Below are 24,485 nucleotides of genomic sequence, written 5' to 3' on the forward strand. Positions count from 1 at the left end.
GTGTTGACTGTGGTCTTTGGGTAGAACGTGGAAACCGTTATCGGAGTTTGCAATCAAGCCGGAAATGCCGCTTTACTAGGGGTCCTCGTCCTCTTTCCCCACTGTCATATAATGAGGGGTGACAGCAGTGTGAGACTGAAGCCAATTGAAAGAGCGAAGTCACTTGCAATTGACCATTGAATGGTGAATAACAAGCTTGCACTTCAATCGAATAAAGTTACTTGCCACAAATTTTGGTTCCTGCAGCCGATGAGCTATAAGCGCCTGAGGCATAGATAATATGGCCCGAATTCTCAGGCAGTATATGACATAATTTCCCACTTTTACTGCCTCAGGCCTGCACCCCGCCCTGACTAAAATTCAAAGATTGTGGTCTCCACAACCCTTGGTGCACTTTGTTCGCCACAACTTACGAGTCGCTTTTTTGCAGAGGGAATCTACTCGGTAGAGAGAGCCACCTCTGCGGTATCGACCAGGACCACCCTTTCCCTTCTTTTCTTCGTGCCTGCTGTGATATTCGACCGCCAAAATGTCGACCACAATTGACAAGGTTAGTGCGGGACTCGAATACCTTCACACATTGCGCCCACAACGCTGACGGGATTTATACTGGCTTAGATCAAGGAGGTCGAGTCCGAGATGGCTCGGACTCAGAAGAACAAGAACACCTCTTACCACTTGGGTACGAAAAACCGAATGAATGAACGAGCGAGATTGAATCATGACAATGGACAAGGTTGACAATCGGTGTAGGACAGTTGAAGGCTAAGCTTGCTAAGCTGAAGCGAGAGCTTTTGACCCCATCTAGTGGAGGTGGTGGCGGTGGTGGTGAGTTAAATGGCGAAACTCTATATACTAGATCAATCGCTAATGTGGTTTCTTCTAGCCGGTTTCGATGTTGCTCGCACTGGTGTTGCTAGTGTGTAAGTGTCATGGATATATACTATGTCTGCTGTTATATCGGGCTGCTCACACATTGTTCAGTGGTTTCATTGGTTTCCCTTCTGTCGGAAAAAGTACTCTGATGAGCAGACTCACTGGCCAGCACTCTGAAGGTTTGTTTGGACATATCCTGTCAACTTTCTGTTGCATACTGACTCGCTTCGCAGCTGCCGCTTATGAGTTCACAACCCTTACGACCGTGCCTGGACAGGTCATGTACAACGGAGCCAAAATCCAGATTCTCGATCTCCCCGGTATTATTCAGGGTGCCAAAGACGGCAAGGGTCGTGGTCGTCAGGTTATTGCTGTGGCCAAGACTTGTCATCTCATTTTCATTGTTTTGGATGTGAACAAGCCCTTGGTCGACAAGCGCGTCATCGAGAATGAATTGGAGGGCTTTGGTATCCGGATCAACAAGTCGCCCCCCAACATTAACTTCAAGAAGAAGGAGAAGGGTGGTATTGCGATCACCAGCACTGTTCCCCTGACGAACATTTCCCATGATGTGAGTCCTTGTTCGGTCCGGAGTCCTTGAGAGCAGTCATTAACACTCAGGAACAGGAAATCAAAGCCGTCATGAGCGAGTACAAGATCACTTCTGCCGATATCGCCATTCGATGCGACGCGACTATTGATGATTTGATTGATGTCTTGGAAGCCAAGAGCCGAAGCTACATCCCCGTTGTCTATGCGCTCAACAAGATTGATGCCATTTCTATTGAGGAGTTGGATCTTCTGTACCGGATCCCCAACGCTGTCCCCATCAGTTCCGAGCACGGCTGGAACGTCGACGAATTGCTGGAGATGATGTGGGATAAGCTTAACCTGCGCAGAATCTACACGAAGCCCAAGGGAAGGGCACCTGACTACTCAGCGCCTGTTGTCCTCCGTGCCGGTTCCTGCACGGTGGAAGACTTCGTAAGGGACCTTGAACTTGTCATTCGGTGTGTTTTACTAACAATGCACTCAGTGTAACCAAATTCATCGCACGATCAAGGATCAGTTCAAGCATGCCATTGTGTATGGCCGCTCTGTCAAGCACCAGCCTCAGCGTGTTGGTCTTGCACACGAGCTGGGTGACGAGGATATTGGTGCGTACTTTTGTCTACTCGGAAAGTGAGACAGGGGCAGAATGCTGACGACAGTGGCTTTTAGTGTCTATTGTTAAGCGGTAATGGATTCTACTCCAGTACTCGACCATCACAGCCCGCTGGGCGAGGCGACGAGTCGGTTCAAAACATGCTGGGGGTGGTAGATTGGGCTGAGCCAGAAAATACCTTACCCATGTATCTCCATGCTGACAGGTACGGGCTTCTGGACTGTAGCCATCTTCCCTGTAAGACGCCACGGAACCCAAGTGTGGTTGGATCGCGAGAATCGCTCTCGCACGGACAACCAGGTCCGTCGAATAAGGCCTCTCAGAGTTTTGTTAAGGCTTTGAGAGTGGAGATTGATTGCTGGGCTGTGAGCATGCTTGCATGCACTTGCTTATTCTGATTTTCAATCCCATCCCCTGTCTCAAAGCGTGACCTGAGCCCACGAGGTCCAGTTGGAGAAAAGCCCAAGGGTCAAGGGCCGCAGAGATGGCCTTGTTGACGGTCTTGGCGGGCGCCATGTCTCAATCTTGTTATCCATTTGTTAGTTTGGCCTTTAAAGCGACCGGTCCATATTGTTATGATTACCCATTGATCTTTGGGGAAATTCTTGTCAGCCCAGAAAAAAAAATACAACCCAAAAGTTCTAAATCGTGCATCGTCAAACTATATACTGCATAATTCAGTTACATGTACACATCCCCGTGGCGGCGCCTCGTTCAAGAGAGAATTAAAACTGGGAATTTTAAAATGACGATGAATAGCGTCGACTTTGCTTCTTTTTGGCCCAACGATCATCCCACTTAATATCGACAATCATATTAACGACCAAAATATTAATAATCATGATCTAAGCCACAATTACCCTTCACGGCATCAATATACGACCTGCATTTAATTTTCTCGGCGACAGCCAATGATGCCGCCGGTATATAGTCCTTATCGGCGCGATATCCAGCCCTGGAAAAGACTTACCTCCTCTGCCGTCCTGCACAAACATCCTTGCTAGCTCGAAAATTGGCAACTCCCTGGTCCAGCCCCCATGGACAAACCCCGGTTTCCCCTTTTGCCGATCTACAGATTGCCACGAGTCGTCAGGTCAGCTTGACCTCAGGTCAAAGCTCCGGGGGAATCGATAGCTTCGACCCGACAATTACATACATGTGGAAGGGCCGGGACCCCGTGCACTGACCTACATCCACATGGATCCCCGTGCCAATTCGGCAACGGTGATCATGAAGCTGATCAAGGGGATGCGTATACCCGCAAGCTCCGGGGTAAATCAGCCCGACAAGCAAAAAGGGGATCCGATAGGTTCGGTCAGAAATTGCAGAGAGGGGGTGGAGGACAAAGCAAAAATGATATGTCAACCCAAGGCTAGAGCATCTCGAGTCGAGATTAAAAAATTGGACCTTCAAAAGTACGAGCTCTTCTCTCAAGGATCAGCAAAAACTCACATTTCCGGTTGCCTTCGTGCTGCATTTGAAAGACGGAGCTAGTAGGTCCAGTAGTTCGAGGTTGGAACAAGCGGTGAATCTCGGTTGGAATCGCCATGGACACGGGTTTTATCTGATCAACCCTGGGCCTCGGTGACTGTCGGAGTACGAGAACTCAGGTGCCACAACAGGTGTAGGGTCAGGTCTTTTGCAAGTACCCAATAGGGGCACAGCTTGAGCCCATTTGAATATGAATGGTTGCGGAGAACAGACTTTCTGGCCCCAAGTGGAGTATCGCCAATCGCCGATCTCGCCCAGACCACTCGGGGAGCTGTTCACGATCTGAAGATCGGCAGGATTCACCTGGAAGATGGTGCCTCTTGGGCCGTAAGAATTAATTAGGAAACATCGTAGTCAGCCTGAGCAGAGAGCAAATGTTTCCCATCAGGTGACTGTGGGCGTCCCGATGCCGGGTAGGTGGACTTTCTCGTGGGATCCATCGGTCGCCCCCGTTGCATTGCATTGCATTAGCCGGTTCTGCAATCTTTCCCCGGAGTTAAATGAGGATACAGGTTCATTACTGAGCATTATGTCATCGTCTTGACCAAATAAGGCTGGTTCGTCCTTTAGAGTAGTTCTTGCTTTCCATGGCAAAATGCGATCGACATCAGGAAAACATTGCGCAGTCCGGCCGAAATCCTCCGTTAGGGCAAGTCTACGGAGTGGGAGATTACCGTAATAAGAGGATCGGTACCTGACTCGACCCAACCATCTCATCCTGTTCTAATCCTTGTCCCCTCCATGCATTCTGACCTTGTGTTCCCCGACCAGTCTGTTCCTGAGTCTAACGGTGGAATGCACCTGGGCTTATCCCGCATGGGATACAGAGCGGGAAGGGTAGTGGGCATACAAGAAGCAATTATAGCCAGGTAGCAGAGGCGATTTCAATTCTGACTGGCCTAGACTCATTTCTTCTGCTGCTCCGAGGGATAAAATCTCTACTACGGAGTACAATACGTAGTAAAGCCACGAGTCAAGGCATCATCCACCATTTTCTCCCCCAATGATGGCGTCAGCCCATCAAAGAAATAAAAAAAGAAAACAAAAAAAGGTGAAAAAGCCAAAGGACGCACTAAGAAAGAATTTTCCAGTCAGAAACAATATGACTGGTGCAAAGTAGCAAAAGGAAATAAAAAAGAAGAAAAAAACCCGGCAACAAGCAGGAATGATTGATCTAATCGACGAATCAAAAGCCGCTGTCACCGACGGTTAATTCACAAACATACCGTAAGAAGTAATTTGTCACCTTGTTTCCTTTTTTTTTTGTTCATCCTCAAACATTGAACGATTCTACGCAAAACAAGGAACAGAGTCGATGAGGGCATCTACATGTAGAAATTGAAATTTCTAGTCCAATTCTACATTGGTTCCCTCGTGGGCTTTCGAACAAGCGGGGGAAACGTATAGTTTCTCGTAATCGTGGATGCGACCCAGACCGCATCCAAAGAAATCCAGATCTTGGAATATGGCTAACCGGCTATTCCTTTGCGTTCGGCTCGCGTAATCATCTCCGGTTCATTGTTCCCTCTTCCCACTTCTGTCCTCCCCCGCCTCCGGCGAAGATCCGTGTAAAAAGCTGTTTGATGATCAGGCTATCCGCTCTTGTCATTCTTTACTGAAGGTTCCCGGCTCGGAGAGGACCGCTGTGGGTCGCGCAGGGTAGAAAGTGGAGTCGACAAAAAACGAGGGCTGAGAGTTAGCGCTAAAAAGGCACGATCGCATCATTGGAGAGTTCCCCTCTCTTCGCCGAGAAGCCATCTCTGCCCTGTGATAGGGCCAGCCTCAGCCACCAAGTTCGGCCCTTGTATCGATTCCGTATTGCGCACAAGCGAATGGGCGTGGGGGATTCGCCCATAGGAGAGGAGCTATGCTGCTCCTCATTTGCCTATTTGCCGTGTCATGTCTGATGCATTCAGGAGCCTGGTTTCCCTTTCGAAAAAGAAAATAAGAGAAATATCCAAAATAACCCAAGACTGATCCAAAATCGCCCAAAAGGGCAAAATCAGAAAAAAAGGCCAAAATGAGATCGGCATATCCTTCACAGATCCGTTGCTCAAATACCATCTAGGGATATGCTCTCCTGCTGCTACCCCGATTCTGCCCCTACCTGACCATTTTGATGTGAAGGGGTTGGTCCAGTCATGAGGGAGATCATCTCTTCGACCTTTTCATTCGCAACCTTCATCTCGACCGAGACGAAGCTCCGTGCCCCTGATTATGTCACATGGTATGGATCAGAAACTGGGATGCGACGCTCTTGTTGGCCGCTTTGGTAAACAGACCGTTGGAGGTTTCTATCCTAAAATGGTGGACGGGACGAGACGAGCACCGCCGCAATGAAATTCCACTTGATCGTCCTGTCCTACACGGATGTCATGCGGGCTTTAAGTTCAGCGGTCCAACGATCCGCTATCCGGTTCCTAGCAAATCATTGCGATGATTGACCTGGAACATCGCCTTCTCCGTACATCGTACACGGATGATCTGCCTCTGATTGCCCACCGAGAGTTTTGTGGATTTCCTATAGTTTCACCGACAATGGCGAGTCATGCTGAAGGATTCGACAGCCGTCAAAAAACGGGAACAAACGCATAGTGACTGAATAAGTAATTGAAAAATACAGCTGAACCATGGATCCCCGGACCCCTTATACTAGGGGGACATGGGACCATGGGAATGATTTGGGATGGGTACCCAACAAGTTTGTCCGAACTATACGCAAGTTCAAATCCCGGTCAAACTGAAGAGATCTTGAAGAGATTAGGGGGAAAACGGAATTTAAGAAAAAAAGGAATAATAAAAAAAAAGAACATTTCAAAAAAAGACTCATATAAGACCAGATTACTAGGAAGATCGGACTTCCCGCGTTTGCCCTATTTTATAGAGCCACTGGGCCATACGATACATGACACGGTAATACCTGAACCAGGTACGCAACTAGATGCAACGCCATTATATGGCTCTGGACCAACCAGCCGTTCCCCTCACCATTTTGCAGGGGTATTTTTCGAATTTATTGCTCAACAAAAATTCACTTTAAATTCCCTATTTTTCTTTTCTTAGCCCGAATGGCTTTTTCACGGTATCAGCCAATCACCGTGTAGATCGGCAGTATTCTTCTCGGGGCAGAAGGTTATCAATGGATTTCTCCGGACTCTGTGCCCTTTCGTGCCAGTTGCAATCGAGATTCACGGTCTGTCGAATCCACGCGATTTTTGATCGTCTGAGTACTGGTTTTCTTTTAACTCCGTCCATTGCCTTACCCGCATGCCGCATCTTTCTCCCCTCCCTCCTGCATGTATAATCCCCTTTCGCGCCCTTTCTCTTTATTAGGCGACTAGCTTGCTTCCAAAGACATCTCGTTCTCGCGCGGCAATTCGACTCCCATTCTTATCAGGTCTCCTTTGCCCTCAATTTTATACGGGGTTGGGGTCTCTCTGCGGGTTGTTGTATGTGGAACATGCATTATCTCCCATTGTCTCACCTCTAATCACATTGTTCCCATTGCTCTGGGGGGCTTTATTCCTTTCCTTTGGGTTTCTATTGACCTGGAACCTTGCAGCTCAAAGAACTTCAAAATTCTACCACATTGAGCAATGTCCATGGAGGACTCCGCCATGGAGACCGAGCCCCATGCACCAGAAGGGGAATTCCCACATTCACCCTGGGTTGACTTGGGTCCATTTACCTCCCCTCATAATTCTCCTCCGATGCCTGAATTCAGTGGGTTTGAGTATGGTCCTTCGCCTATTATGGCGGTGGATGGTTACGGCATGTCACTGCCGCCACCTTACACCTCGATGCCACTCCCGATGCCTTCGCATGCTTGGCCCAGCATGCTTACGAACCATTCTCCTTTTCAGGAGGGACTTCCTCCAGTTCCGGCACCTATATCGGTTTCACCTTCTGCGCCCACGCCTCCAGTGCGGAAATCTTCTACCGGAGGAGCTACTCCGCGCAGAACTCTGACCGATGAAGATCGTCGGCAAATGTGTTTATACCACGAAGAACACAAGACCGCAAAGCAAACTGATATTGGAGGTAAGTCTATAAGTACATTGATTTAGAGATTTGTGGGGGCTATTGGGCTGACATTCAGCACACAGCATTATTTGGGGTCGAAAGAAGGTACATGGGTTGCTTCCCCGGTTTCTTAGAGCCACTCTAACATGAATGATTTTAGTACCGTGTCCAAAGTTTTGCGACAGAAAGAAAAGTACTTAAACCCTGATGATGGAAGTCGGTCACCTATTAAACGGGCCAAGGGTCGGGTCCCTGACATTGAGAAGGCCCTATCAAACTGGGCAAGAAACTACCAGCGCGGAGGCTACCCAATCAACGACGAGATGATCCAAGAGAAAGCTCTGTTCTTCGCCAGTACCTGCGGGTGCCCTGAGGGTAAAGATAAAGTGCTCACAGCTGCTTGGTTGGAGCGATTCAAGCAGAAGAACAACCTGATGGGTGCTACGTCACGCAGGGGTTCTCTTGATGCCCGACGAAGCGGGTCCAACAGCCCTACTCGCATCAACACTAATTTCTCTGGTGCGACCAACAGTCCTAAAGCTCACTCTCCCATCTCTCCTACCAATGCATTTGGATCACCAATCTCCCCCGGTCAAAGTCCGGACCGCGTCAAGCGGGAATACGATACAGTCCCTGAACTGTCGGGAGGCTATCTACATGGACATTCGAAAAGCACCACTTCCCTGGATACCTCCTCCAGCGGGATGATCAGTCCCAGCTCAACTTTGGTCTCCGACAGCCCCTTTACACCGACCAGCCAGTCCCGTCTTCCATACTCGGGTAGCAACAACAGCAACAACAATCGACCCCGCAGCTCGACCTTCCCTCTCCCGATCGACCCAACCCTAATCACGGCAGACCACTCGATCGACCGAGACAGCAAGACAGATCCACGAAAAGCTGGACCGGTCGCCATCCTCGAGTCGCCTCTGGAATTCGATGACGAGCAATCCCAAGCATTCAAGGGAAAGGACCCGAGGAAATTGATCAAGCGGAACCGCAGCAACCCCGAAATCACGACGAAGTCCATGCAACCACCGCCCGTGGTGTCCAAATCCGCTACCGTGTCCCCCATCAGTGCGCCTGGATCTCCGACACAAGATGAAGCCCGGCAAGCCTTGGAACTTGTGATGAACTACTTCCAACACCAGCCATCCGGTCTCGCAGCACAGGAGTACGTGACAATCGGCAAGCTGATGGAGCGTCTTGAGCTGGCAAAAAGCCAAGGCTATAATTTCCTCGGTGGTCTTCCTCGAATCGACGAGCATGACGATGGTCCCCGTGTGACCAAGAAACGGAGCATCCACAATCTCGGCTGAGACATCCTTGAGTATCGTTTGCATTGCATTTTTCCTACCGTTCTCGCATCGCATCTACCGCCCACTCTTACTCTCATTTTCTTACCACTATGATTCCCCTGATTTGATGCCCCTGGGTGGCCAATTTGCTTCTCTGTTACGCTTTCTTCACGCTTTTCTTTTACCTTTCGTTACATCTGTATTCCACACGCCGAAATCTGGACCTCGGCGATACTGGACATCCTCAAAAGATCCAGAATCATACACAAATCAGAGGGCGACCTCACACTTGCTTTGAATGGGTTGGATTCGGCGCTGGTACACGCATATGACGGAACTGACGAGTCTCGTCCCGGCTTTGGTACATGAGATATGGCACATGGGTTCGGTTCCGGTATATTACATCTCGATCGTGGCCTTTGGATTGGGCCCTCTCGTGGAGTTTGAATTGTTTTCGGTTTCTTTTCTTTCATATTTGCTTTCCCATACCCCATACCCTTTCCTTGATTTTGTTCTCATATTCTCATTCCATCCTTACGTTTTTGTTTTCCCTTCTTCTTCACTCTCTTTGATTCTTATTTTTTTACCTGGATTTCTAATTTCTTTTTCTTTCGTACTTCTCCGCATTGACTTTCTAAACTGAGCCCGCTCACGCGGAAAGAAGCTGATCCCCTTATATATGGTCCAGCCGGTTGTCAAATTAATCCCTTTTTCTCGTCTGTCTTTCTTATCCTTTGCTGTTTTTCTTTTCGGGTCTAAAGCCGTGATGAGTATGACTACTCTTCGTGTTTTTTACTCGAAGACTTGACACATTATATTATACCCTTCCCCCTGAAATGTCCACTTACGTTCAAGTTACAATCTATTTTATGCGTGATCAAGAACCAAAGTAAATTCAAACTAACCACTTGTAGCCTTGTACAAAAACGTGTCTCATTAAAGTATATCGCTAGGAAAGAAACTTATGTATCATGCAGGAACCGAAAGTGAAATTTAGCATCACGAGGATGTACGTATGCACTTAGAAGCCAGCGGGCACGGGGACAATGCCCCGATCCTCCATGAGATCTGCGACACTGTGCTCAGCCAGTTCAGGGAGGATTCTAGCGAAAACAGTCTCGATAATGGAGTAGACAAGATGTTTGTTACAGTACTCATCCGAGAAGGGATCTAATAGATCGGTCTCGATCGACTGCAAGAGGAACAATTTGTCCGGACCAACCTCGGTCTCGTCATCCATGTCTGTGCGCGATGTCTCAGCGGCAATGAAATCGCCATTTTTGGGCCCTGGCAGGGTAGACGCCGAGGGGTCGTGTGGGAATGAGCATGGTGACGTCCGCTTCGTCCCCTGGGACGACTGGCCCCCACCAGACTCATCGCTTGACACGGGTGGAGACGGAGAAGACGGGGAGGTGGTGAGGGAGGACAAACTCCCAGTGGTGGTGCTGCAGGTACCATCACGTTTGGATGAGGCCGGAACGCCGAAGAAGGTTCGTGCGACACTGGGCGGAATCAGAGCCAGGAGACTAGCTGCACATCGCCGCTTGGTAGTGGCGATCTCGGAATCAGGGAGCGATGATTTTTTCTCCGATCCCGTTGGTGAGTTTGTTGAGTCCTGGATCGCCTCTGCCGTCAATGGAGATGGAGTAGGTCCTGGTAGTACCGCTGGTGCTGCGGGCAGCTGATCATTGACGCCACCACTACTCTGACTGCCACCGTTGCTCCCGCTAGTAGCATGATTGCTGCTACTGCCGACACTACTTTTACCTATTGCCTCGCTACCAGGAATAACCTTGACTTTTTCCGTATGGGGTATTTGGGGAGCTGGTGCCGTGGTGAGGCCTTTCGCACTAAGCGTTAGAGCGGGCACGGACACCTGCGGAGTTGTAGCCGGGGCACCAATGCTACTCGTAGTGGCCGCTACAGCTACTGGGCGGGCATTGGCCGGGAAAAGAGTGGTCCTTGTTGCGAGAAGAAGGTTGGGCAACAAAGTGGGGGGCAGGACGTACTCCTCAATGGTTTCCCGGAGGAATCTAGACAGAGTGGAGTCAGCCAAAGATCTCAAATAATGAATTATGACATCGGCCGAACCGAAGAGACAAAAAGTAAAGTGAAGCGGAATATGGCTCTGTTTTCTTTGTTGCTCTCTCGACTGTGGAGCTTTGCCGGGACGTTAAGCCGCGGTCATGTATTTTTTTTTTTTTTCTTTCGATCCCACCGCCAGAAAGAGCTTCGGTTTGACCCCAATTTACTAGGGTGAGAGCGAAGTGGAGTGGGTAGGCGGAGCATGATCGGCTTAGTGGATGTGAGCTGGGAGCTTGGGCCATTTATCTGGTGTGTAACAGGGATGTCACTCCTAGAAACCTCAAGGCGACCAGCAAGTAAGGAAAAAAACAAGGCGAGATGCGGGCCCTGCCTCATTCTTTTTTTTTTCTTGGTCTATGGCTGTGCCTTTTCTTTGCCTAGTTCCCTTTCCCCTCTCTTTCAGGCGGGTAAGATCCCGGTAGCGTGCCTGGCCCTGGCACCAACCTGCGGGCTTCATGCGCCTGCCTCGGTCAGGATGCGAATTCGAAATCTCGCTACCAGGAATTTCGCTGATTGGACCCAGGCAAAGAAATTCACTAGCCTCGACGAATATATTTTTTTTTCATGCAGGCTCTCGAAAGGGCATGGTCATTCATCGCCCACCGATGAAGGATCGGCATCAGACGATTTCTGCTCGTGCATGCGATTTGCCCCGTCCGGCCGAAGTAAAGTTTGAACATCCTTCGGCAGCCAGGAACTTTCTCTGTTGGCGTTCTTTTCTTTTTTCTGCGTTTTCCTGTTTGTTTTGATTCCTTTTGCAGATCGCAACTTCGAGGAAATGAACGGATTTCGGCAGTAGTTCGAGATCCAGCGTACGAAATGCGGCACGGAAAGGGCCGGGCCCCGGCGCTATCACGACAGAAAAATGAGACGCAGGAAGTAGACCCAGAAAAGGAACCCTGCACGCAAATCGATGCTCGGACCAAGTTGCAACTGGCCAATCATAAACCAGAGTCGCTCCGTCAGCATGACGGTAATGACCGTACCAGCAAGTAAGAGCCACCGTATATTACCATCACCGTTTCGTATGCAATTTTTCTTACAGGATCAAGTGATCGCAACTGCATGCGAGCAAGACGCTTCTTCGTCCCACCATGACTTGCACAAGTGGCACTTGACCCTCGAAGATCGTGGTTCAGAGATCGTTGTAGCTCCACAGTCGAGAGTTCATGCGGTCTCGGGAGGCCCGAGCCCGGAGGGATAAAACAAGAAAAGATACAGGAAAATGCTCCGGATGGAAATAGACTCACCTGTCAAGGACTCCGTCCGTGTCACCAATCCGACCTGGCCCGGCCAGGATCAGGTGCTGGATAAGAGCAAGAAGCCCAGAAAGCCACGGCATTCTTCGGGACATCCCAAATAACTGCGAAGCCATCGAGACCACTCGATAGTCGAGAACAGGGCGCTTATTGGTGATATCGTCTGACAAGAAGGACTTGATGCCCTCCTTGGGAAGCTCTGGCGTTGCAACGGGAAATGAAACACCGGCTCCGTGCGAGGATCCTGGCCCTGGATTCGATGCGACGCGGAATAGGCCCGTCGCAATGAAACGCAAGGCAACGTAACAAACATAGATAATTTGGAGAACGTTCCATATCCAGACTGTAACCTGCGATTGGCTGATTGGTTGCGGACTGACAGGCTCGTCGTTGGTTGATAGTAGACCATATTTCTCTAGTCGATTCGTAGGGGCAGCGCTCGTGGAGCCCGTATTCTCAGAGCTTTTACGTTGTCTCATTATCTCCGTGAGCTTAATGGTGACTTCATAGAGGAACACTCCTTCACAGATTCTATCCCCAACTGCTTTGCCCAGGATCAAGTCTGCCAGAATGTCTCCGACTAATGTGCGAAGGCTACCATTTTCCAGGTCATCCGTAGGTAGCAAAATTGCCAAAGTGCCTTGGACGAGTAGTTGTCGGTATACTGCCTCATTCTCAGACTGCGCGTTAATTGTATCAGGATCTGCAAAATCAGGGACTGGGGATAAGCCAGGATGGGGATTCATCTCATGGTAGAGCGCTCTATGTGACGTTGTCAATCCAGATAGATGAGATCGTTGCTTGGCTAATCTGTAGGCTATAAAAAGTTGCCGTTGAAGTTAGAAATTGCCTTTTTATCTCCCTCCGCTAGGACTCAATACTGAGACAGTCGGGTCTTACAGGTTATATGTGCTTCCACCAATGCTGGAATCTCATCCAGGATCAACTGTCCAGCATTGATTTTCCGGATTCTCTGTTCCAAAGCTCGGGTGCAGTGTGCAATGACGTGTAGGACCTCATTTACGAATGTCTGATCCGGGGTGATCTTCGAGTACCACGAATAGACAAACTCTTTCATTATAATGGCCAAAATCGCATAGAGTTGACGATCAACGTCATTGGAGCTCGTGAGGGGAGGTAACAGCTCTTCTGGAGGCTGTGGAGAGGAGGCGCCATGGTTGCTTGCCTGAGGGCAGAGCACGCGTCGAATGAGAGCAAGGGTGGCTTTTTCGCTTCCAGCATCTATTGCTTCATCTCGATGAGAAGCTCTTTGGGTCCTCAACCGAGAAGATGGACGTGTCACAGACGGCTGAATCGGAGAAGGCAAGGCGGTGGATCTGGAGCTGGAGGTTGTTGGTCCAGCTTTGAGGTGGGAGACCGGTTGCAGACCGGGGCGGAGAAGGTCGGTCATGGCATCGCAGATGCGCAAGCCGTCTTTGAGTTTATTTCAGGGAAGTTGACAGAATTCCAGGGGTTCAACCCTTCTGGATGGAAGCAAACGACAGCTTGTCGCGAAGTTAACGATTTGGAATTTCCATATCGGGAATATAGGGCTTAGGGCAGGAGATAGGAAGCTTATCAGCATGCGGGGAGATATGTTGTTACCCCAACTCCATTGTGAGCCCCTTTGACTCATCAACTCTCCCCTTGGGCACTTTAGCAATGACGGTTAATGTTGGATATGAGACTCGGACCCCACTCTGGCTTGACTGCGACCCTGGTGAGTGAATCATTCTTTCATGCCTCAGAGTTTACTAAATTAACTCTCATCAGGCCATGATGTAAGTCTTGTTCCTATCCACAACTACAAGATACTAAAAGGCGTATCTACAGGATGCGTTCGCAATTCTGATTGCTGCTCTACACCCTGCTTTGGAGCTACTTGGAATCACAACCATTCATGGCAATGCCTCTCTAGCAAAGACTACCGCGAATGCTGGGAGTATTCTGGAAGCCATCGGCCGCCCAGAGGTTCCTGTGTATCCGGGAAGCGGAAAGCCTTTCTCACGGCCCGCTCTTCATGCCCCAGACATTCATGGTAAGCCCAGTTCAAGCAGGAAAGGAATATATGCAATGTTGACCTTATCGGATAGGTGAATCGGGCCTTGATGGAACAGACCTTCTTCCTAAGGCCTCCGTGGCACCAATTACAGATAAGAACCCGATCTTAGCTATGCGGGATGCACTTTTAGCTCAACCTAAAGGTACTCCGTGGGTTGTAGCCACTGGTACTTTGACTAATGTTGCTCTGTTATTTGCAACGTTTCCTGAGGTTGTGGATCACATCGCTGGCCTGAGTATCATGGGAGGTGCCGTCGGCAATGGGTTCACAGATGCTCCTATGAGCAGGCTGCCAGGTGAAAAATCACGTATTGGAAATGTGACTCCCTGGGCTGAGTTCAATCTTTATGTTGGTTATCTACATTCATGTGCACGAGGACAACTGCTAATTCACCCTCAAAGTGCGATCCCGAATCCTCGGAGGCAATTTTCAGCAATCCTCCATTGGCAGCCAAGACAGCTATAATGAGCTTGGACTTGACTCACCAAGTGCTTGCCTCGCCGGAAATTCAAACCCGCATTTTGCATGGTGGCAAAGACGCATCTGAAGAACCGACAGTTATTCGACAAATCCTACATGCTCTTCTGCTCTTCTTTGCGGGAACGTATGAGAAGGTCTTTGGTTTGTCTACTGGTCCGCCACTGCATGATCCTCTAGCGGTGGCCGTGATACTGTCAAACCTTAACCCAGCTTTCGCACAGAAACATCCAGACCAAGTTATCAAATTTGATGATAAAGGAGGCGAAAGATTCGCTGTCAGTATTGTCACTGATGGTCAGCACGGTCAAGATGTGTCTACCACAGGCCAACTGGGACGCTCGTTGGCTGCTCCAGTCGAGGGACCTGGTGTTGCTATTCCCCGTGGTGTCGACCTTGAGGCATTCTGGAACTTGATTCTGGAGTGTGTGCAGCTCGCCGACGACAGCAATGCAGCTCGTGGAAAATAAGTACTTGAACGCTTGTGTTGAATTTAGATTTGTGGATCTGCTAGACCTGGGAGGGGCACTCATTGCACATAGTACCGACCTGCACTACCCGTGGCCCCGAGATTTTTGATGGCTACATAATTAGAATATAGAGTGGGAGCTATGTAGATTCCTTGCAATTTAATTGACAATAAGTTCAGCACCAGTTCGTATAGCGTCGTAATTCCAGGGCTCCACCTCGGGTAAGTTCTTCATCATAGGTATATCTAGTGGCAGCCTTGGCTGCTTGCCCAGTCCCGACTTTAAGGGTCACCACGAACCAGGCATATATGGAGATGCTGACCGAGCCCCCGGGCTTTTTGAAGCAGCGGGTATAACAGGAGGATTGAATGCCAGGACAGAGCTGAGGCCTTTTAGTGTTCAATTAATTGAAATTTTATAAGTTTCTTCGCCACGCCATTCTAGAATGTTGAGGCAGCTCCTTTGCGATGGATATCGATTGCTTGGAGTTCGTTGGCATTAGCGTAGGAATGCATATAATGGCGCCAAGCCTCATCCATAACGGCTATTCTAATGCACGAGCTAGATTTTGACTTGATGTGTCGCACACTTAAACCCAGTGTTGTTTACTTTAAAAGTATATAGAAGGAGTTCCAAGGTTCTATCCATGGATCATATATGGTTACCTGTGTTAGTATTGTCTAAGTGGAACAATGAACAATCAGTTTTGTTCCGATTGTGATTATTATCAACGGTCAGGAGATGTGGCGTCGTTAGTCCTCTTACTATACGATGTTGATCGGGCCACTCCAATCTGGAAAAGAAGAAAGAGAAAATAGGAGATCTTTATTCCCCAGAAATGTGGAAATCCATTCCAAGGTTCAGTGGTTGAAGGTGGCAACAGTTTTTTGTGTCGCGTCGGCAGAATACAACCAAACGTCATTCAACCTACATCTCTCCACATTTTCAGAGTTGCGCCGGTTGAACACTCTCCCCTTCTGACTTGATCAAAATTTAGTGTTTCTCATTGATTTGGGCTCTTCGTATTGTCATCTTGTCTTCCCGCTCCCTTACCGCGGAATCCGGCCCAGTGAGGAGATGCCGCCTCCCAACTCGGCATCAGTATGTTCTCCGCGACATCCCACACTCCACCCCTGGCCTATCCCATAAATCCCATGCCGGTATCGCGAACTGCGCGCTAACCCTAGATATTATAGCACGGCACTCCAACGTTGTCCCCGACGACGCCGGCACCTGATTCGTCATCGCACCTTGACCACTGGGATTTCGATACCGTCGCCGTGGAGAGCGGTAACGCCCACGACGAGAATGTAAACTTTCTTCGTTCTCGCGCCCTACTGTATAATTCACATAATCCGTCGTCACCCGCCCTTACCCGACTTCGTCATCGCCGGTACCCTCCATCCTACTCGCAGCCGATGGAAGACGAAGAGGATCGCATGGAGGTGGATGATCCCAATGTATCAGTCGAGATAACCCATCGCATCCCTATTGTACGTCGTCCACACGGAGATTCCACTTCAGCCAGTATGCCCACCTACGAGGGCCGCCGATCAAATCCCCGATCGCTCTATGGATGGGCGCCCGGGTCAGATGATGAGGACGAGGACATTCGCCGTGCCAACGAATCAGAAGACGACCAGATCCAGCCCTTCCTCCATGCCATCTCAGACCGCAGTACGTCATCAAGTCGACCCCGGCGACGTGAACCGACTGGTCGCACCCCGCCCACCAACGCTACGGACAGAGAGGAAACACCTGAAAGGGAAAATCCGTCTCGGAATCCCCCGATCTCGACGATGGAGGCCCTGTTGCAGTCGGCAAGGCGACAACCCCGGTTATCACGAACCCGCACGCTGGAGAATTACCTTTTGGACAGATATAGCCGGGCCAACGACGAGTCAGAAGAGACCGAGCGACCGGGAGTGGGTTCATCCTCGTCCCGGGCATACCGATACCGACCCACGAATCGAGGTGACCCCCATCGGATCCTCACCCACAGTGATTTGCGTGCTCGGGCTGCCGCACACCGGCAGCTATACTCAGGAAGCCCTGGGGACTCGCTTTTGAAGGATACAATCAGCTACCTCGATTATTTGCGCTATTCCAACTCCGTTGAGGAGAGTATCAGCTCGGCTCACGCAAGGGGTTTCCTGTCACCTGAGAACTTCTCTAGCGATTTCATTCTCGATACAAGCACCATCGCCCCACCAGCAGCCTCTTCTTGGCTCCAGCCCGGCGTTGTCTTCACTGGTTGCCAAAGGGCTGCAAATGCAGGCTGCTCGGTCATGTCCGCGCGAATACCAAGTCCGAATGCACCAAGTGAACCTGTCATTGTCAATGGAAGCGATAGCAACGCTCGGATTACTGTGTCCACGACCAGTGGACGGCGATATCAAGCTAACACTCGCGACGAGAACTGGCCCGTTAAGGTCACGATTCACCATATCAACTACCACGAAATGACCCTCTCTGGCACAATGGAGGCCTACAACATTCCCGACAAGACTTCTCCGACTCAAGATGCCCATATCGTGACGTTTTTGGAAGGAGAAATTATTGACTTCAACCAACATACCCTCGAGACAAAGAACTTCAAAGCAGATGCGGACACTGACTCCACCTATTGGCGAGAGCTCCAGCCATTTAAGGACCTGTCTGATGCCGACATAGCCAAGAATCTTGTTAGCCGTACATGGGTTACCGAGAAACTCACGCAAGGGTGGATCTTGATGCGATGGAAGGGTAGGTTTCACAAGACCCCGTATGTTTCCCTTCTAAAAGTCTTACTAACGTGCAATAGAACGGTGTTTCATCACCCCGACAGATTCGCGTCAAGGCCTTACTATCTCTGGCTTTTACTATATTTCTCTTTGTCGAGAAACTGGTCATATCGAGGGTCTCTACTACGATCCGGGAAGCTCCCCCTATCAGCAACTCTCTTTAAAACCGGAAAGTGCCATGATGACTCGTCCGTCTTATTCTTTCCGGTAGGTGGAGCCGATGCGGTGCCAATTCCAACGCCAAGTCGGTTGCCAGCACTGGGCTCACTTTTGTCGGTGGCGCTCTCATTGAGCGGTGCTAAGTCATCCTCCGGCTCCGGTCACCCGTTGGTTTTGAGGGCGTTGATTGCTGTCTTTTGCGGGCGTTTGAACAATTTGGGATCATATTTCATTTTATCACTTTTGCATAGCAGGATGGTGTTACATTTTGATTTTCCTGCAGTACATTTAAGGAACAGTTCGAACTGGGTGGTTATTGGAAAAGCCGCTTTTCTCTACTAATAGGCGTGCTTATCTCCATTGTAATTACTCACTAGTCCCGCAAAGCTCAAATGTAATGAGAACCCACATCTTCTCAAGTTACAGATGCGGGGATGGTACCAATGTCGCACGAATAGTATGTTCAATGAGGTATAGCTGTGATGATCATTGCATGGATAACCCAGTTCCGCATGGACTTACCCGATCTTGCATCTTGGAACATGCGGATCTAGTAGAGGTTACATGACCCTGTCGATCCTAGGCATCTATGTACCTACTGTATGCAGTATTCAAATAGGTCTCCACATCCGTGCAGCACACTATGCGACAGTATTTATTACGACATTTTCACCCTTGGATTTCATTCCAAAACACACTGTCTGGACATTCTTCAGCGCTATGCATTTACCTCATCTATCCGTCTTGGCGGCCTTGGCTAGTTGCTCTATTCCAGCTGCTGCCTACGTGCCACACCAGTCGAGAGATCAGGGGAAATGCAAGAAGACGACTGTTGCTATTCTGTAAGCACCGGCTGGGATTTGGCTTCCCTATTCCTGACTCGGAGCTAATAATCTGGAGGGGAGGTGGAGTTGCAGGCATTACCGCGGCTGTGAGTTATTCCCACAACTTCTACTGTGGATCCTGTTAGCTTCTTATCTAACCGTTCGCAGCAAGCTCTTTCTAATGCCTCGGTCCATGACTTTGCCATCCTGGAGTACCGGGACACAATCGGAGGCCGAGCTTGGCACAAACCTTTTGGCAAAGATCCGAAGACTGGAAACCCTTATACAATTGAGATGGGCGCAAATTGGGCATGTTGAACTACACTGGGCGTATGATCTTCACACTAATGATCTATTCGTCCAGGTGCAAGGTCTTGGGAATCCAGGCGGTCCCCAAAACCCCATATGGACTCTGGTACGTATAAGACAGGCCCGACCGTCACTGAAGCATAAAGTAATGGGTTTAGTAGGCCCAAAAATATAATCTGAAGACTTATTACTCCGACTATGATAATGTTTCGACCTACAATGAAAATGGATACTCAGATTATAGCCATCTGTTGACTGAATATGACAATGCCTATGATATTGCCAATCAGAAGGCCGGTGAAATTCTTTCTAGGAATCTTCAGGATCAGACGGCTCAATCTGGCCTGGCCCTAGCGGGTTGGAGCCCGGGTAAGCATGATATGGAGGCACAGGCCGTTGACTGGTGGAAATGGGGTAGGTTTTCGTGGATTCACCTGCTTAAATTTGTTTCATGGGCTTATTTGTCTTCTGCCAGACTTTGAGGATAACTTCAACCCACTGGAGAGCTCTCTGGTTTTTGGCTGTGCTGGCGATAACCTAACCTCTAACGTCTTCAGTGATCACGATAATTTCGTGACTGACCAGCGCGGATTCAACACTATATTCAAAGGAGAGGCTGCCACATTTCTCAAGCAGGATGACCCGCGACTGTATCTCAATACACAGATCACGGAAATCTCATACTCTGATGATGGAGTCACAATACACAACAAGGATGGCAGCTGCATCACCGCAGCATATGCCATCTGTACATTCTCTCTAGGCGTCTTACAAAGCGATGAAGTCAAATTCACACCTGCACTCCCTGAATGGAAACAAACCGCCATCCAGAAATTCACAATGGGCACCTACACCAAGATTTTCATGCAATTTAACGAAACCTTCTGGCCAACCAACACTCAGTATTTCCTCTATGCTGACCCAAGCCTCCGAGGCTGGTACCCCATATTCCAATCCCTCTCCATGCCACAGTTTCTCCCAGACTCTAACATCCTCTTCGTGACGGTGACAAACGAGTTTTCCTGGCGTGCAGAACGCCAATCAGACGAGCAAACCAAGAAAGAAATAATGGACGTCTTACGCAAGATGTTCCCAGAAAAGACAATCCCCGAGCCAACAGCCTTTCTCTATCCACGCTGGAGCACAGAGCCCTGGGCACACGGTAGCTACTCCAACTGGCCTCCAGCGACGACGCTAGAGATGCACGAGAATTTGCGTGCCAACACGGGTCGGCTCTGGTTTGCGGGCGAGGCCACTAGCCCCACCTACTTCGGTTTCTTGCATGGTGCTTGGTTCGAGGGCCGGGATGCGGGCCGACAGATTGCCGGTATTTTGCAAGATCGGTGCATTCATGCTAACTCGACTAAGTTGAGGGAATGTGGGGCTAGGAGGCATTATGAGGTTTTGCATGGGACTTCGCCTTTTGCTGATTACTCGGCTGTGAACGGGTGGACTGCGAATAGCTTCTATGATAGTAATTCGGATTAGTGAGTCGAGTGGACATTGTCGGAATCGGGTGTATCTTGATTACATATGGTCATTGTTGATTATTTGACTCAGCAACCTGTATCTTCAATTCAATTCATCTTGACATGCATTGATCCCGAGATCGAACCACTATCTCGCATTCGGATTTTCGGAGTAAGCGATCGGAGCCGACCGATATCCGAGTATGAGATAGCAGATCACCGCTTCTCTTCTATTTATACTTCAGAATTCTCCATGTTCACCAAAGCAGCTATTTGAATCTCAAGTCCAACCAGCGCTCAGAAAACATGCCATCCGAAGATCATGAACTCGATGCCGACATCATCGGGGCCATTGGCCCAACCGACATTGAAGTGGCTCCAGCCAGCCATCCCAGCAAAACAGAGGACCCATTCCTAGTAGCATTTGCAGTCCCCTTCGACCCAGACAACCCCAAGGATTGGCGATCAGGTCGGAAATGGGCCGTCACTGACGTGCTCTCCGCGACTGGCTTCAACCGCATCATGGTATCCACTATCATGGCCCCGGCTTTATCGACAATAGCCAAAGAATTCGATATGAATTCTGCTGAGTCGGCTATGGCATTATCGATTTACCTGCTAGCCACTGCATTTGGTCCCCTGGCTATCGGACCTTTGTCGGAAGTATATGGTCGGAAGCCAATTCTACATGCATCGAATATCTGGTTCATGATCTGGAATATTGCGTGTGGATTTGCGACTAGTAAGGAATTGCTAATTGCATCAAGATTCTTGGCGGGCTTCGGTGCTAGTGCTATCTATTCGCTAGCTAATGGGGTCCTCGGTGATGTGTGGCGGCCAGAGCAGCGTGGTCGTTCTTTGGGCATTTATCTGCTTATACCTCTTCTGGGTGCAGCTGTCGGTTTGTGTTCCTGATCGTGATATCTTGGGGAAAAGATCTATTTTGCTAATCTGTAGCATAGGTCCAATCATTGGAGGCTTCATGGCAGAGCGCACTACCTGGCGCTGGATGTTCTGGTCAACATCTATCTTTCAAGCTGTGATGATCGTGGTTTCATTCACTTCTTTCCACGAGACATACGAGCCGTTGATCCTGCATCGTCGGGCGCAGCGTCTTCGACGTGAGACAGGTGATTCCCGGTACTACACCGCAGATGAACGTCTCAACGCAAACAGATCACCCACCAGGATTTTGGGAAGAGCGCTGGTCCGTCCACTTCGGCTTTTGACCTTCCACCCCATTATTCAGATTGCCTCGCTCATCTCCGCTTTTTATTATGGTATTTTATACATTGTGCTATCTACTTTCTCCGATCTATGGACTAAGCAATACAACGAGTCTATTGAGATCAGCGGGTTGCACTACATTGCGGTTGCATTTGGTGAAATTGCAGGTAGCCAGATCTGTGCAAAAATGATGGATGGCCTGTATCATAGACTCAAAGCCCGCGCCAATGGTGAGCACAGTCCGGAGCTTCGCACACCTTCTATCTTCCCAGGAGCGTTCCTTGGTCCATTGGGTCTGTTCCTTTACGGATGGGCAGCCCATTATCGCTTACATTGGATTATCGTTGATATCGGTGTATTCATCACTATGCTTGGAATGCAGATTACAAGCATGCCGCTGACGGCATATGTTATGGAGGCATACCCAGAGCACACTGGAAGTGCTGGTGCTGCAAAGCAATTCTTGTGCAGCCTTACAGCTTTTTTGTTCCCGCTTTTTGCGCCGACTATGTACAATGTACTCGGATATGGCTGGGGTAATACCACCATTGGACTTATTGGCTTGTTTGTTGGGCTTCCGGCTCCATTGATTATTTGGTATTATGGTGCTTCGTTGAGGTCTAAGGCAGGAAGAGTACATTAGTCGGTATCCTTGCAAACCAATTCAATATATCACTTTTTGACGCACAAGCTCCCGGCATAATTTTTGCTGAACAATTCAATCTTTACTGAAAGAGCTTGCTCTTCCCTCGCAAGGATGGCCCATAGGCTCTGAACACAAGAGGAATTGGAATCATGACCGCGGCTAAGCATCCAAGTAGCGTGCAAGCCCACTGAATTCCCATGTTCTCAAACATTTGCTTGGTGAATAGCGGAAAGCCTGCAGCGACCGATGAGCGCAGTATAATGTTGGCGGCAACAGCAGACGCGGCGCTATAATCACTGGTTAATTTTCTGAAGACTTTAGATTTGCAACGCGGACTCACAGTGAAATATAAGAGTCGACCAGGTAATTGAAGCACGGAAGAAAGACGCACAGAACTCCAAATCCAATGAAAACTCCCGCTGCAGTGGGAACAGCCCAGTGAATTGCAGGAGTAAAGCTCGTCCAGCCGAACCTAAAAACAGACAAATAAGCGTATGGTCCACCAAATAAAAAGACGTACACTCACCAGAAAATTCCAATTGTAAATACTGGAGCCCCAAGTATAGTGGGAGTTAGTCGCCATTCAGGCACAGGGACATTCTTGTTCTCGGCTAGCTTTCGTGCATAGGTCCCCTGCTGGGAAATGATGAAAGAGCAAGCAATGAGCTGACCTATGATCAAGCCGATGAATGGCAGTCCATCCACTCCGATGTTCATCCCATATGTATGCTGAAAGACATAAGGATAAGCCTCCAGAAGCGCATACACTAGCCCATAGATAAAGGACATGTAGAGGGAGACAAGAAGAATAATCGGCTCGGTGGTCAGCATCTTCAACGGCCGCGTAAAGTACTTCTCCACAAGCTGCATCAAGTCCACCTCAATCTTCTCGTGCTTGGCATGAATCGCCCAGTTGGCAGTCTGCTGGCGTAAATAAGCCGCTTTCGCAACAAGCAAACAAGGGGCATAGGTTTCACGAAGAAAGAAAACCGAAATACACCCATTAACAAAGCTCAGAATGGCCGGTAGATAAAGCGTCCATCGCCATCCCAGGTAGCTCGCTGTAATGAATCCACCGAGAAAAGGCGCTGTGAATGGACCAACAAATACTGTCAAAGCATACAGCGAGATAGCCATCCCCCGATATGTGTTATCGAAGACATCTGCCAGGACGCCGGGAACAACAGTGAGCTGACTCGCACCACACATCCCAGCGAAGAAGCGACAGATTATCAGTGTCTGTATATCTTTGGCTACGGCTGACGCGATTGTGAAAATGCCTCCGCCAAGCATGGCGATGGTTAAAGGCCATTTCCTTCCACGTAGCTCGGAGGCGGGAGCCCATATTAGAGGCCCACATGCAAAGCCAAGGACGTATAGAGATGTGCCAAGTGATCCGACTTCTGAACTGACATTGAATTCTGCGCTGGCTTTGTCGATCCCCGGGGCGAAGATGGCGCTTGTTAATGATACGATGAATGTCCCTGAACAGACTAATATAGCGGGAAAAAGCCTGAGTTTCAAACTTCTCGTGAGCGATTGCAAAGTCAAGGCTTTAGAGGAAAACAAACACACTTGGCAGATAGTCTCCAGTTGTAAGGATGTGTCGGGTCATCGGGGCCATTGAATTCAACGACATAGGCTTCGAGGTTAGGAGGTGGAGGCGGAAAAGTTTCTTCCAGTCGTAAAGATGACTTCTCATTCATGGTACCTGGCTGCATCACGGATTCCTTTCCCGTATTTGACTCGGTCGGTGGCATATTGTAGAAATGTTGTACGTGTTTGAAGTAGAAGGCTCTTTAAGACAAGGATGGAGGTGGCATCACAACTAAATTGTTAGGAATCTCTGTTGTCGATTCCGC

The 24,485-nt window shown here is 49.2% G+C and overlaps 7 protein-coding genes across 7 annotated transcripts; 5 read left to right on the forward strand and 2 right to left on the reverse strand.

Moving 5' to 3' along the window:
• Positions 1-529: 529 nt before the first annotated feature.
• Positions 530-2,117, forward strand: N7484_009870 (GTP-binding protein RBG1; the record flags this gene model as incomplete). The annotated part of the gene is made up of 9 exons (XM_057120257.1): positions 530-550; positions 619-682; positions 754-828; positions 887-923; positions 985-1,055; positions 1,110-1,447; positions 1,504-1,860; positions 1,913-2,033; positions 2,098-2,117. 9 exons carry the CDS (start codon positions 530-532, stop codon positions 2,115-2,117), a joined length of 1,104 nt encoding a protein of 367 aa, XP_056969812.1.
• Positions 2,118-7,128: 5,011 nt separating this feature from the next.
• On the forward strand, positions 7,129-8,874 carry N7484_009871 (uncharacterized protein; the record flags this gene model as incomplete). Its single annotated transcript, XM_057120258.1, has 3 exons — positions 7,129-7,573; positions 7,639-7,660; positions 7,716-8,874. The coding sequence occupies 3 exons, from the start codon at positions 7,129-7,131 to the stop codon at positions 8,872-8,874; spliced, it is 1,626 nt and encodes a 541-aa protein (XP_056969813.1).
• Positions 8,875-9,874: 1,000 nt separating this feature from the next.
• On the reverse strand, positions 9,875-13,608 carry N7484_009872 (PXA domain-containing protein; the record flags this gene model as incomplete). Its single annotated transcript, XM_057120259.1, has 3 exons — positions 9,875-10,886; positions 12,189-13,014; positions 13,098-13,608. 3 exons carry the CDS (start codon positions 13,606-13,608, stop codon positions 9,875-9,877), a joined length of 2,349 nt encoding a protein of 782 aa, XP_056969814.1.
• A 251-nt stretch (positions 13,609-13,859) lies between these two features.
• On the forward strand, positions 13,860-15,206 carry N7484_009873 (uridine-cytidine N-ribohydrolase; the record flags this gene model as incomplete). The annotated part of the gene is made up of 5 exons (XM_057120260.1): positions 13,860-13,917; positions 13,971-13,978; positions 14,031-14,235; positions 14,291-14,607; positions 14,661-15,206. The coding sequence occupies 5 exons, from the start codon at positions 13,860-13,862 to the stop codon at positions 15,204-15,206; spliced, it is 1,134 nt and encodes a 377-aa protein (XP_056969815.1).
• Positions 15,207-16,283: 1,077 nt separating this feature from the next.
• N7484_009874 (uncharacterized protein) lies at positions 16,284-20,769 on the forward strand (the record flags this gene model as incomplete). Its single annotated transcript, XM_057120261.1, has 6 exons — positions 16,284-16,307; positions 16,403-17,951; positions 18,924-18,990; positions 19,141-19,387; positions 19,443-19,695; positions 19,757-20,769. The coding sequence occupies 6 exons, from the start codon at positions 16,284-16,286 to the stop codon at positions 20,767-20,769; spliced, it is 3,153 nt and encodes a 1,050-aa protein (XP_056969816.1).
• Positions 20,770-21,056: 287 nt separating this feature from the next.
• N7484_009875 (MFS transporter) lies at positions 21,057-22,620 on the forward strand (the record flags this gene model as incomplete). Its single annotated transcript, XM_057120262.1, has 2 exons — positions 21,057-21,651; positions 21,713-22,620. The coding sequence occupies 2 exons, from the start codon at positions 21,057-21,059 to the stop codon at positions 22,618-22,620; spliced, it is 1,503 nt and encodes a 500-aa protein (XP_056969817.1).
• Positions 22,621-22,702: 82 nt separating this feature from the next.
• Positions 22,703-24,383, reverse strand: N7484_009876 (MFS transporter; the record flags this gene model as incomplete). The annotated part of the gene is made up of 4 exons (XM_057120263.1): positions 22,703-22,910; positions 22,964-23,095; positions 23,150-24,136; positions 24,199-24,383. The coding sequence occupies 4 exons, from the start codon at positions 24,381-24,383 to the stop codon at positions 22,703-22,705; spliced, it is 1,512 nt and encodes a 503-aa protein (XP_056969818.1).
• Positions 24,384-24,485: the final 102 nt, after the last annotated feature.

This window comes from Penicillium longicatenatum (assembly GCF_028827895.1).
Source record: "Penicillium longicatenatum strain IBT 33135 chromosome Unknown contig_6_segment0_segment0, whole genome shotgun sequence".
In the NCBI taxonomy this organism is placed as follows: Eukaryota; Fungi; Ascomycota; class Eurotiomycetes; order Eurotiales; family Aspergillaceae; genus Penicillium; species Penicillium longicatenatum.